The sequence below is a fragment of the Meleagris gallopavo genome, chromosome 6 (assembly GCF_905368555.1).
Source record: "Meleagris gallopavo chromosome 6, MGAL_WU_HG_1.1, whole genome shotgun sequence".
NCBI lineage: Eukaryota > Metazoa > Chordata > Aves > Galliformes > Phasianidae > Meleagris > Meleagris gallopavo.
In genome coordinates this window covers 40,861,512-40,873,692 of record NC_139409.1, presented here as the reverse complement: position 1 = coordinate 40,873,692, position 12,181 = coordinate 40,861,512, and the positions used below count along the sequence as shown (strand labels likewise).

Below are 12,181 nucleotides of genomic sequence, written 5' to 3'. Positions count from 1 at the left end.
GACACTCCTCTAGCTACTAGCAAAGTTAGATAGAGAGCTATAGTTCATCCCATGGCCCAAATCATCTAACCTCAGGCTTCATAATTTTCTGCAGATTCGTTTCCTACAGGTCATATGCTTGGACCAATACAAAAAATGTGGTACTTCACAAACTTGCATCATATCTCAAAGAAGAAAACTGAACATGGAAAAGACAGGTGACGGGGCAAGCTGATTTGTGTTTCTATTACCCTCTGTGTAGCATGGTTGAGCATCTCTTGCCAGGCAGAGTCAAACTGACGTTTGTCATCCTCCAGCAGCCTCTGCTCAGCAAGTGAAATAGTCTCCTTTGCAGCACGCAGCACTTCGGTTGCCCTCTGAAAATCCTGAGTCGCTCTCTGGGCTTCCAGCTGTGCCTAAAAATTGAGAAATCAGGATTAGAGACAAAGGAATGCTCAGTCATGTTTAGGAGATCCAGCAGGCTAATCCCGGGACTTTAAAAACACCTACTCCAGCATTACTGTTTCCCAACTGTTTGCTTAGAACTGACACACATTTCCTCATTGTGGTAAATACTGCTAAGACGTGGCAGTTTCCACCCAAGCAGGTAATTTGCAAGGAACTGTCTCATGATGTTCGTGGTCAAAACTGCAGAGCTGATGGCCTACAAATAAGCACTCAGCTGAGAGATTAATACCTGATGCTATAGATTTAATCACTGAGAAACAAAGGAAAAAAAAAATGCAGTAGCAAACTTGTAGCACGTCACGAATGCATTGAGAATGGCACTCCCTCAGTTTAGTCAGGGTAGATTTTTATCTGGTACACCATTAATCATACTGAGGAAATGTTTTGGAATTACTACAGTGCTGTAAAGCATACACAACTTTTCCAAGAAGGTGGCAGTTAGTTCTCTGCATGTTCTTCTCCTTTGCTACTGCTAGGACACAGCTGGTACAGCAATCCCCCACCGCAGAGACCAGGGCAACCCAGGGAATTTGTAACAACCATAAAACACTGATGCAGGTTTTGTTGTGTCCTCTGGAAAGTGTTGTTTTGTTTCAGGAAAATAACCCCAAGTTTGAGCTTGAAGGAAGTGCTTTAAAGTGGCTGCATAAAAGCAGGGAAGAACAGCACCTTCTGGTGAAGAAGTGCTCTTGCTGTGAGAGCAAAGAGTCCTCCAAAACAACACACAACATACCCAATGAAGCAAGCTTAGAAGCCACCCAATGAACAAGCTGTGATTCTCTCACTCTGGACCAAGAAAATCGAATCATAGAATAGTTTGGAAGGGACCTTTAAGATCAAATAGTTTCAATCCCCCTGCTATAGGCAGGGACATCTCCCTCTAGACCAGTGGCAGACCATCAGCATCATGCCCTAAATGTTTGAAAGGGGAGACTCTACAATGAGCAAACAAAAGAATCTCTGTAAACAAGTTACCAGTGTAACATCTTTTTTGTTTTTGTTCCATACATTTACAAGTAGTGGGTTAGTTCTGTTTTGCAGGGACATAAAGCCCTTCAAATGTAAGCTTCACATTCAATTAGTTGAATGCCGAGCTTGGTGAAGACAGTTATCATTTACACTTCAACGATTTTATTTTTTTTTTTAAACCAAGTGGGAATTACCAAGTTCATACCTATGGGAAACATCTCTGACCAGACACCAGTGACAGAACAAAATGACCAAACCTTATTATGCCATGATACAGAGAAGGAAGCTGGAGCTGAAACAGAGGAAAGGACTATTGCATGAAGAATACAAACTTGAAGGAGGTGAAGTCTTTCATGAACAAAGGAAGAGGTTTCATTGTGAAGAAATGGTGTTCGCTTGGGAAATAGCCAAATTCCCTGTGACAAAAAGGGAAATGAGTAGAACAACACACTTCTCCAAACTAACAGCAGGCTACACATCCTCAACACCAATTGCATTAAACACCTTCGCATGAGAGACACCACAATTACTCGTAAAGGTAACTGAAAAAGCCTTCCTTCCCTCCCTGATCTCATGGCAGGGTGGAGACGGACACCAAATTTAAACACAAGTCGCAAAAGGAAATAAAGCACGCCATTTCCCCCACAGTGCCCTGAAATAACAGCAAGCTCTTCCTATGTCCTTCCCTTTACCACAGAGAGAGCTATTTCGCCCCACAGCCACCGTAGAAAAATATGAGTTATGCATCAGAGGTCCTTCGGCTATCAGGTGTGGAGGGAAATCCGAGTTGTTACAGACAGAGAAGGGATTTCCTTCTGACCAAGGTCCTTGCTGCATTTCCTCCTGAAGTGGTTGCTGCTCTTTTCCACAGACAAGTAATTCCTCCAGTTGTGCCCTCTGCTGATTCACCACCTTATCTAATGCTTTCACTAAGAGACAGAACATAAAAGCTTTCAGTTCCAAGCAGCTCTACACATCCCAAAGTGGAATGGTACTTTGTACCAATTAACGTCACCCTAGTGCAAATTTGCTAAACCAACCATACATGACATTTCCTCAACACTCCAGTCACCTGCTTTGTATCAAATGTATTAATGCATTTAATCAACTGAGTACACTAGGTTAAAGAATGTATCGTTTAGCCATTAACCTGAACCATGGTACCCAATGAGCACAGAAAAGCCTTCTGAAGATCTTTAAATGAGGCTCAACCAAAGCTTTCAACAAAAGGCACAGACCAAACCTAAGCCCCCAAAATATCCTCTACTGAATACTCTGAAGATGCACAGTGAAGTGCAAACAGTAGTTTGAGGTAGGACAAGAAGTGAAATAAAACACAGGATTCCAGGAATAACCTGACCCAAATGTGACAGAACAGTGCTGAGGACACAGGGAAGAAGTGTGCCAAAATAGGGCTGATTTTCATGACAGATCACCCAGGAGAGAGCCAGGACCCAGTGCCTCCTATGCAATGAGGCCACCGAAGCCCAGTCCCAGCTCAGGCCTCAGCTCTGTAGCTTTCCCCCACAGGAGAGGGCCTGCCCGCTCTAAGAATTCCCAGCAAACACAGGAAAACAGATGGGTGACCCATTCCCAGCTCAGGCAGAACCACACAAAGTCTGCTTTCGAAACTCCACTAAAAGCAGATCCCAGGGGCATTCGGAAGTACAGTTTTCTCACCGTAACTGCATCAGCACTTGGATGTTTCTGTTGGCACAGATAGCCAGGTCAGGGATCAACACATCTAAGCCAGCAAAGACTGAGCTGAGCATTAGGAGCTGAGTTTCTAAATCCTTCAAGGAAAATGGCACTTAATGGAAACTTGTGCTACCGGTAGTTTTCTTGATGAAGCCTCTAGAGTGCAACTGGCTACAGAGCAACAAAATGTTCTTTGTGATAAGAAAACCAGATACCGTGTTCACAGATCAGCTGGACTTCCAGTTGCTTGCTATCTCCAGTACCTGGATTTGTAGGGCACTGAAGAGACAACGATGGAAACAGGCAGGACCATTCTAGCCACCACTCTTGCAAGCCCCAGAACTGCATGGGTAAATGGAAAGCTCAGATAAAAACAGATATCAACACTTTCAGCTGTATTTGTTGAATGCTAATCAGCAAGGGCAGTTTGAAAAACACTGTTCTGTAAGGCAAAATGGTTTTTGACTTGAGCAAAAGAGTCCAAATAATTTAGCTTCACCCATCTACTAGTCTTGTTTTAAAGAACATATTGAGAACCTGGCAAAGAAAAAACCTAAATGCTAGGGTAAAGAAAGATCCATTAGTCATTAGAGACAACGGGTCTGTGGTTTTGCCAATGTGAAAAAGGATACCCAAGTAATTTTAAGTTAGCATGTTACTCAATAATTAGCCTCCAGTTAGAACTCCCTCCAGCAGGTACAAGTTGTTCTGCAATATTACTGGCAGATTCTTCTCATGCTCTCAGCCTCAAGCTGACGGGTCACTTGGTTTGATTGAAGAGGTCACAGCCATGATCTTCCTTGGCTTTTAAAACTACAGACAAAAGGAGTCACACCTCCATCCAGCTTTCTAACACTGTGACTAAAACCCCAAAAGGGTTCATAATTACAAGCTATCAATGTATTGCTGTAATAAGCTCCCACAGGGGAGTCAGAAGCTGTGTCCTCATGGGAAATTCCCCACCTCTCCTGCATAGGGCCCTACCCAGGGAAGAGCCAGGCTCAACAGTAGTTCTTGTTTTAGCTGAAGATAGTGATGGAAACAAAAAAGCAAGGCTGTGGCATGGATGCCAAAGAAGAACATCACCTTTTAAAATATAGTCATTCTTCTGGAATTGGCAGCAACACACAGATATTTTGAGCTAGCACTGGCACATCAGCTTGTCCACTTCCAAAGCAGCGAACCCTGCACTTTTCTCTTGAATTACAAAATATAGTTTTCTGTTCAGCCCAAATAGCCTTTATTTCCCCAAACCCCACTTGCAGTCAGAGCCCTTGCTCAATCCTACAACACACAGCTCGACTTTTCTGTTTCAACACTCACACACACACACACACACACAAACACAACACAAACAAAAAACCAACAAACAAAAAAACCCACATATATATTATATATATATATGGTTATACACACACCTTCCTCACTCCATCTAACTTTGCAGTTTCTGTTGCTGCCTGCGTGGTTACACAGGACTGACTGCTATCAGTCAGCTTCCAAAGGACCAGATCACAAGTAAAACGAAAATGCATGAGAAGAGCACCACCAACACGACTGGCAAATTTCCCATTTGAAAGAGTACTCAAAGAATGGCTGATGTAACCCAGCGATGGTGACAGTCCTGCTTTGAGGAGGAAGCTGGATCAGATGACCTCCACAAGTTTTGTACAACAGCACTTCTAGCAAATACTAGAATTTTTCCAACAGTTTGTCACATGCACAGAAAAGAAAGCAGGAAAGCCAACAACACCACAAAGAATACATTTACAAAAATTTACACCAATGTTGAATGTTCTCCTAAATTCTCAAGCCCACACATACTTTTTTTTTTTTTTTTAATAACTGGAATAGCAATGGAGCTGGGGGGCTCTTATGTAAGACCATGACTTCCATTCCCCTCTCCCCACAAAAAACTCTGAGCCAAATCAGAACAGAGTTAGTAAAGACAGAAACCCCTTCTTGCTATGAGCTACGTGCAGATGCTTATAAACAACTTACAAAATTCAATGCCTCTGGAGTGACCTCATTTTGGCAGATGAGGCATTTTGCGAACTATTTATTAATCTGTGGTGACTGCCTGCATTACTGACAGAAAATGCAGTCTCTCAAGAGTCTGAAACTCCCTTGTATTCTTTAAGCCGTTTACTGAAAAAGCTATAAAACTACATGGGTTAGAAACTGCTTTTTCAAGAGTAGATTTGAAGAATTTTACTTGGGTGGAAGAAGGCAAGTGGTAAGGGAAGGGAGGAAATGAGTCTTGCTAAAGCTTTCTGAAGCAAAACTCATTTTCTCCCTGCTGCATAACTAATGAAATGGCTGTGGAATATGATGACCAGATGTCACTTAGTCTCTGCTGTCAATCAGGTATCTTGTTCTTGCGCTGGGCTTTCTGGTCCCACTTACGCATCCACTCCTCCTCTTCTAACAGCCTAATAACAGCTCAGTTACAGAACTGACCTGACTTCTGGCTCTGGTTGTTTTCCTGGTAAACGTGTAGACTATAAAAAGGCCCAGGAAATCAGAGTAGACCTATAAAGCACGTTCTGAGATATCTAACTCTGTGCTAAAGTTAGGTGATATATTTGGCATCTGTAAGACAGGATCACAAGCTATATTCCATGAAATAAGAGGTTCAGGGCACAACCAGCCACTCACTTCATTAGCAGTTCTGTTAGCAGCTTATACACAGTTGGTCTTAAAGACAGAATCCTACTTCCTTTGGAACTACGGAAAGAAAGAAAAAAGGAAATACCCAAGCACACAATATCAAGCCTTTTTCAAGAGCTTGTTCCAAGAACTTGGCCTGCCTGGAGTTACTTACCCTACTTAACGAGTCTACGGCACCAGAATAAGCCAAATTGTTCATGCCAATACCATCCCGACACAGCTTTCTTGGGCACTCATCGCCATCTGCTTGTTAGCTGCGCAAAATTTAAAGCTGCCTTCTGGAAGATGGGATCATAGAACACGTCCAGGTTTTTATCTCCAATGCAAATCATTTGATTAAGAGGAAAAAAACAAACACGGCAGCCCTCCTCCCAGCATTCACCTGCACAGAGGGCTTAGGCAATGACTCAGTGAACCCAGGGCTTATGTCTGGTTTCTAGGTTTAGAGACAGATGCTCTGCATGCTCATCTGCACCAGGCAGCAGCCTTCTTTGCTGAAATTAAATATAGAAACAAGGGATAAAGTCCCACAAATACACGCTGCTAGATTTACACAGCCTGCCTTCATGGATTTCGCAAGATAACCCATGTTCAACAGATAGAACAGATTTACAAAGGAGAAACACCGGATTGTTATCCCACCCAATTGCCACCAAAGCAGTACATGTTTGTTTGTAGAAGTTTCCAGGGAGTTGGTAAAAGACTGGCAGCTTGCTTATAGTAGCACACCTCGTGCACACACAGCTCCCAGTGTAAGCAAGGAGAAGACACAGGGGCAAGAGTTTCACTGGGGCAAGGAGCTGCTCTGGACTTGTTCTCCCCCTCCTTAGAAAGCATTAGGCAACCCAGCAACAGCCCAGCCTCTGTAACAGAGATGTTACTGGGAGGCCCAGACTGAGCATGTACATCTTCAGCAGAGTACAAGGTGCTTAGAAAACTCCTGAGAGGTCCATGGAACATTCCTAAGTGTCCTGTTGAAGACAATTAATCTACTGACCCTTCAAAATTTCTCCTAGTGGAATTAGATACATCACCATAGCACATATGAATAACAGGCCTACCTGGCTTTAGGGGAAAAGTTGTGGATGGTGACCTGGACACATGAAGGGCTAAGACCATTCCTCGAAGGAAGAAAACTAGGTAGCAGCAGGGACAGAATTTCAATTCCCCCTTCACAGTGCTAAAACCCTCCTGGTAAGAACAAACCCTCAGCACCTTCTCTAACTGAACAACAAGCACGTTCAGCTGCGTCTCCTTCTCAAGACAGACACTGCTTCCAAACCTTCCAATGACATTTGTCTTCTAACATAAGGGTTGCAAGTTGGCTGCAATTAAGAGATGTTTCTTACAGAAACTGGGACAATACAGAGCCATTCTCACACAGGCTACTGAGCAATTAAGCTTTATAGATAATATTTTTCAGCAAGCTCAAACTCATACTGGTTTACTAGAAGTCCTAATGAAACACATCCAGAAGGCAATAGCCATATTAGATTTGTTTTGGCAGCAACTCCTAGCATAAGCATTTACGATTTCATAATAAACTCCCACCTACTTAAGCCACTGTATACAATAAAGATTGGGGCAACTGAACAACTTCCCAAAGCTGGGAGACTTTTGCTGCCTTCCAGCAGTCATTGCTGAGCAGTTAACGTGCAAAACAGGTATGAAGGATAACAACCTGACCTCACATCATCCATCTCAAATGCTGGCTACTATTTTTAATAGATGAGCACATCTGTGGCTTGCAATCTCTTGAAACAGCCATCAATAATGGCCATAAAGGACTGACAGGGAAGAAGGGGAGTGAAAACAAAGCAGGGGAATCTTTCCTTTAAATTATCATCAGGATCTGACACAGAAGCAAAACTTTCTTGCCCTAGGCCTCTCTCTGCTACTTCAAAGAGAGAACACTTCTACAGTAACTTACCCACCCCAGTATTTCATTACTCCAGACCTACTTGCACAAGGCTTACATTTCACAACAGAAAAAGCACAAGAAAAGCCATTCTTGAAGAGTAGGAAAATAATTATCTCACTGTATCGTTGGCAACTACTGGAGAGGAGGTTGAACAGCCAGCTGGCTTTGTATTGCTGCCATCCAGAATAGCTAAGGACTCTTGGATGCTTTGGAGAAAACGGAATAAAAGACACACATACAAATAATTTTTTTCATTTCGTCTATGGAGAAACTCATCAAAACACTTTGCTGGAAGAGCAGCATTTTCTTCTGCTTCTGGAAGGAAGCACAGAAGAGAAAAGAATCTTTAATTTACAGCCCTCCAAAGCACACCTTCTAACAACAACAATAAAACCAACCACAGTTTTTCCATCAGCAGCTAATACAAATATTTATCCATCAACAGAAGAGAACGATCAAATAAAACAAAGATGCAGGATGTATAATATCAACCCAGAACAACCTCTTCAATGAGGCGTAGGAATGACAGACAGATGCAGGAGGTCTAACTTCTAGAGAGAACATGTGCACAGAATTTATCAATACAGGTATTTCAGCACTGGAGTGGCTATAAATTAGTCCCTACATCCCAAAGATGACAAGAACGTGGCACCAGCAGTAAAACCACCTGCAAATGCTATCTAGCCTCCAGGAAACATAAGTAACAGAGCACTAAATATGAATCAGGTAAGGATTTATGGAAGTTTTTTTTTAGTTAGTGTGAAGTAGCAGCTGCTCATGTTCCCAAACACGAGGTAGACTTGCAGCTGCCTGGGATTGAAATGGCAGAAACCTGCCTGTCACTCTGACCTACTGCCCTGCATTAGAAGGGCTGACAGGAAGGCAAATGCTTTTGCGAACTTTCCTTCACAGACCTCATCTTCAGAATAAGCTTCCAAAACCCACCAGGCAGCATCTGTTACCACCTTGGCAGTTTGAAGGCACCGTTTGAGACTCTCGAATGCCACACTGCTCAACCAGAACACAACCCTAAGGCTGAGGACTTAAAAGTAAACAAATAACAGCACTGATACGTCAGCTGGGCAAACTCCAACTGGCTGACCCAAGTTAAATGTTTCTGATCTCATTTCCCTGCTTCCTAGGCATATTCACATTTTTGGCCTGAAGGAAAACACAACAGAGCTATAAATGCAGTTTGCAGGTTTTTAGCCTTGAGGTGGACACACCAAGCACAATGCCATCCAGCAGCAGTGAAACACTGATCCATACATACCCAAATACAGGGCAGCTACTCACAGGGCTCCAGTCACAACTGTGCAAACACAGCAGGAGTGCACAAAGCACCCCCACAAATCTGGAGCGTGGCAAAATATTTTCTTTGTTTAACCCAAAGTACATCCTGCTTTAGTAATACAGTTGACAAAATTCAGTGGGTTCTGTGCTTCAAGTCCAGGAAATGACTTCTCTCTCCCAACAATAACAACAGTAATAAAATGACTGATATCTGATCCCCTTGCATGGCTTATTTCCTCCTCAGATGGGCACCTAGTCCCACAGCCAGCCACATGCCCGTGAGAAGATGAATATACTGTGAAAATGCCCTAGGGATCAAAGCAATGGGAACTACATGTTTCATAGGAGGGCTAATTTCATGACGTTTCATTAAAAAAAAAAAAAACATATGTGGAAGTATATGTGGGATAAAGGGGGGTTCAGGTCTAGAGCAGGTCCATGGGGAACAGAAAAGGAAAAAGGAAACATAAAAGCTTCTTGGACCACTAAGTACAACTCACAGTCTTCACGCTTCATCTCTTAAGGTCTTACCTCTTACATAAGATTTTTTTCTCCTTACTACTTATCTACCATGCTGAGATCCTTGACTACCCATACAGCAAGTTCTGTGTCTCCTCCTCTGCAGCATCCCAGCCATAGCAATCCCCCACAGGTCAACAAGGTCCGGTTGGATGGAACTTTGGGTTACCTGGTCTACTGGGAGAAGTTCTTGCCAATGGCAAGGGGTTTGGGACTAGGTGGTCTTTAGAGTCCCTTCGACCCAAACCATGCTATGGTTCTGTTCTATCAGCTTAAAACACAATACTGCAACTGTCCAAAGAAATAACATTCAGAGTACCTCCTGCTGGCTACAACAGCAGGCAATACAGCTGGAAATGCTCTTAGAAACCTTTACAGTTACTGACTCTGTGTTAACAGTGACATTCTCTTTGATGAAAAAGGCACTTCTGCACACACACCACTTTCTCTTACTGTTTGTTCGTCCTCAAACAGGGAGAGACCAGAACTGGAGGTCCATTAGCAGTAGTGCTGCACAGAGCAGCAATAATGCAGTGCTACAGTCATACAAAGCAGCCATGTGCTTTGAATGTTCTTTTATTCCGCCCCCCCCCCCACAACTTGAAAGGATTTGTGGAAGGTTTGTCACAGTCCCTTTTCAAGTCTTTGTATCCTTGCTTTGAAAATTTGAATCCGATGCACAGATTTTTGGTTTCTAAACAGTTAACCAGAAATACTCCTTCAGCCAGGAAGGGTCAGTTGCTTGTCTCACTGTAACTGGGCCAATAATTTTCCTTTTTACAACTACTCCATGGCAAGCTGCCAAACAGAAATCCAAGTTTGTCACAGTTCTGCTGACATTTTAATTTTTGCTTCTCAAATTCCCCTTCTCTCCATCTATTTTTTTGGCCAAGATAAGCTTACTAGATAACACAAACCAATCTTAACTCCTTGTTGTCTTAAATACAAGCAACAGGTCTTTAGCTCAAAAAGTAGCCATAAGGAATTTCTTCTCAACACCACCTCCAACATACCAGTGGATAGCATATATAGGAATCAGAGGGGATGACCAGCACTGGTGAGGGATTTGGAACTGGGAGCTGTCACTTACACCCAGAGCTACCCCCTTGTTCACAGCCAAGCATGCTGGTACTGTGATCCAATTAGCTCTCTTTCATTGAGCAGATTTGGATGGGAAACTTGAATGCTGCAAGAAACACTATAAAGTCAACACTTTCCAATTTCTAATTAATTTTAAGGGTGTGATTGGCAGTTTTGAAGCTCCAAGCTATGTTTACATAAAAAGCCTTCATCTCCAGAGATAAACGAGTTACCATCTGTAGAACCATACTGCTTTCAGACATCTCCAGCTGAACATCTAGAAACCAAGATGCAATTGTCACTTTAGAAAGATTTGGTCATTTATAGGCACTGCAATCTTCTGCACAGAACAGTATCAGTATCATCAGCTGAGGAAGTCTTCCAGCAAGGTAAGTGTGCTCTTACCTGCTTACACCCTTCCCACCTTCACCATCAAATGGCTAAGTTACTCCTCAGTCCCTGTTCTTCAAGATTACAGCTGCTACTTTTCATCCTAATTCACTTTGGATTTAAGATTTGTACAGTCGCTCACTGCAGGATTCTGCTGATGACTGTTCAGAGGCCAAGCAGCCAAAGATGAGATGCCTACACTCCCTCTGCATCCAAGGAAGAGGGACGTATTTTAGAAGGCTTTTCAAATGCAGCCGTCTTCACCTCTGACTACAGCCAGTAAGGGCCCAAGTGATTACCTTAGACAAGACTCTAAACCCTTCAGTAGGTACAGCTGATCAAGGTGACTCCTATGTCCCCACCTTGGTCTACTGGTGCCCACTATGAACTTTTGATCCCATCAGTCAAATCCAGCCAAAATCATATTTGAAAGAGGAAATGATTGCTCAGTGGTAACTAGGTTCCCCAAGGTTTGGTGAAGACAGGTTGAATAGAGACTCGAGATATGAGTATCTGAAAGCTCACTCTTAATTACTAACCCTGCCAGTTGACTTCTTCAAACTGATGTAATATTTTATATTGGACTTAAACAAGTCAGAAAGGTTACTTCTGTCCCTTTCTAAAAGGTAGTAGAAGTGAGGAGAAGACGCTGGACTACATACAAAGAGCTGCAGAGAGGAAGAAATCTGTCCCTGCTGTGCACAGTCCATTTATCCATCCAAACTATTTAATCTTTGGTACACCCAGCCTGCAGCAGGGAAGACAACATTGTACATGCTGATTCCAGCACATTTTTCCAAGCTTTCTGTGATAGAAAAGTTTTGTTTTGTTTTTGTTAAGGAAGCACACCAATAACATGAAAAGCAGAACTAGCTGCAAAGCAGAATCAATGCAGGTAACCCAAAAGGGATGAACATACGTATATCCTTCAGTGTATTACTGCTCTCTGAACACTTGTTAGAGATGGATCCTTGGGTGAGAGAAACTTACAGATACAACCTACCATTGATACTTCACCTCCTTTTGTCTGAATTGGGTTTTCCAATGCCCTTTTTATAAAAGCTAAACAGAGAAGGAAGCATAGGAAATATCACTAAGCATAACCACAACCCTCCCAAACAGATTCAGTACTAAAGCTGAGCAAAGCATCCACACCTACTCCCATGTGAGCCAGTACTGGGGACTAAAACATAACTT

General features: G+C 42.8%; 1 protein-coding gene across 2 annotated transcripts in view; it reads right to left on the bottom strand.

The window, feature by feature from the left end:
* The window catches only part of SH3BP5 (SH3 domain binding protein 5), a 43,031-nt gene that overhangs the window by 15,642 nt on the left and 15,208 nt on the right, over window positions 1-12,181 (bottom strand). For both annotated transcript variants that reach the window (XM_085226442.1, XM_085226441.1), the window contains exon 4: window positions 231-395. In XM_085226442.1, the coding sequence (XP_085082568.1) occupies window positions 231-395 (165 nt within the window). The remainder of the gene's footprint in view (window positions 1-230; window positions 396-12,181) is intronic.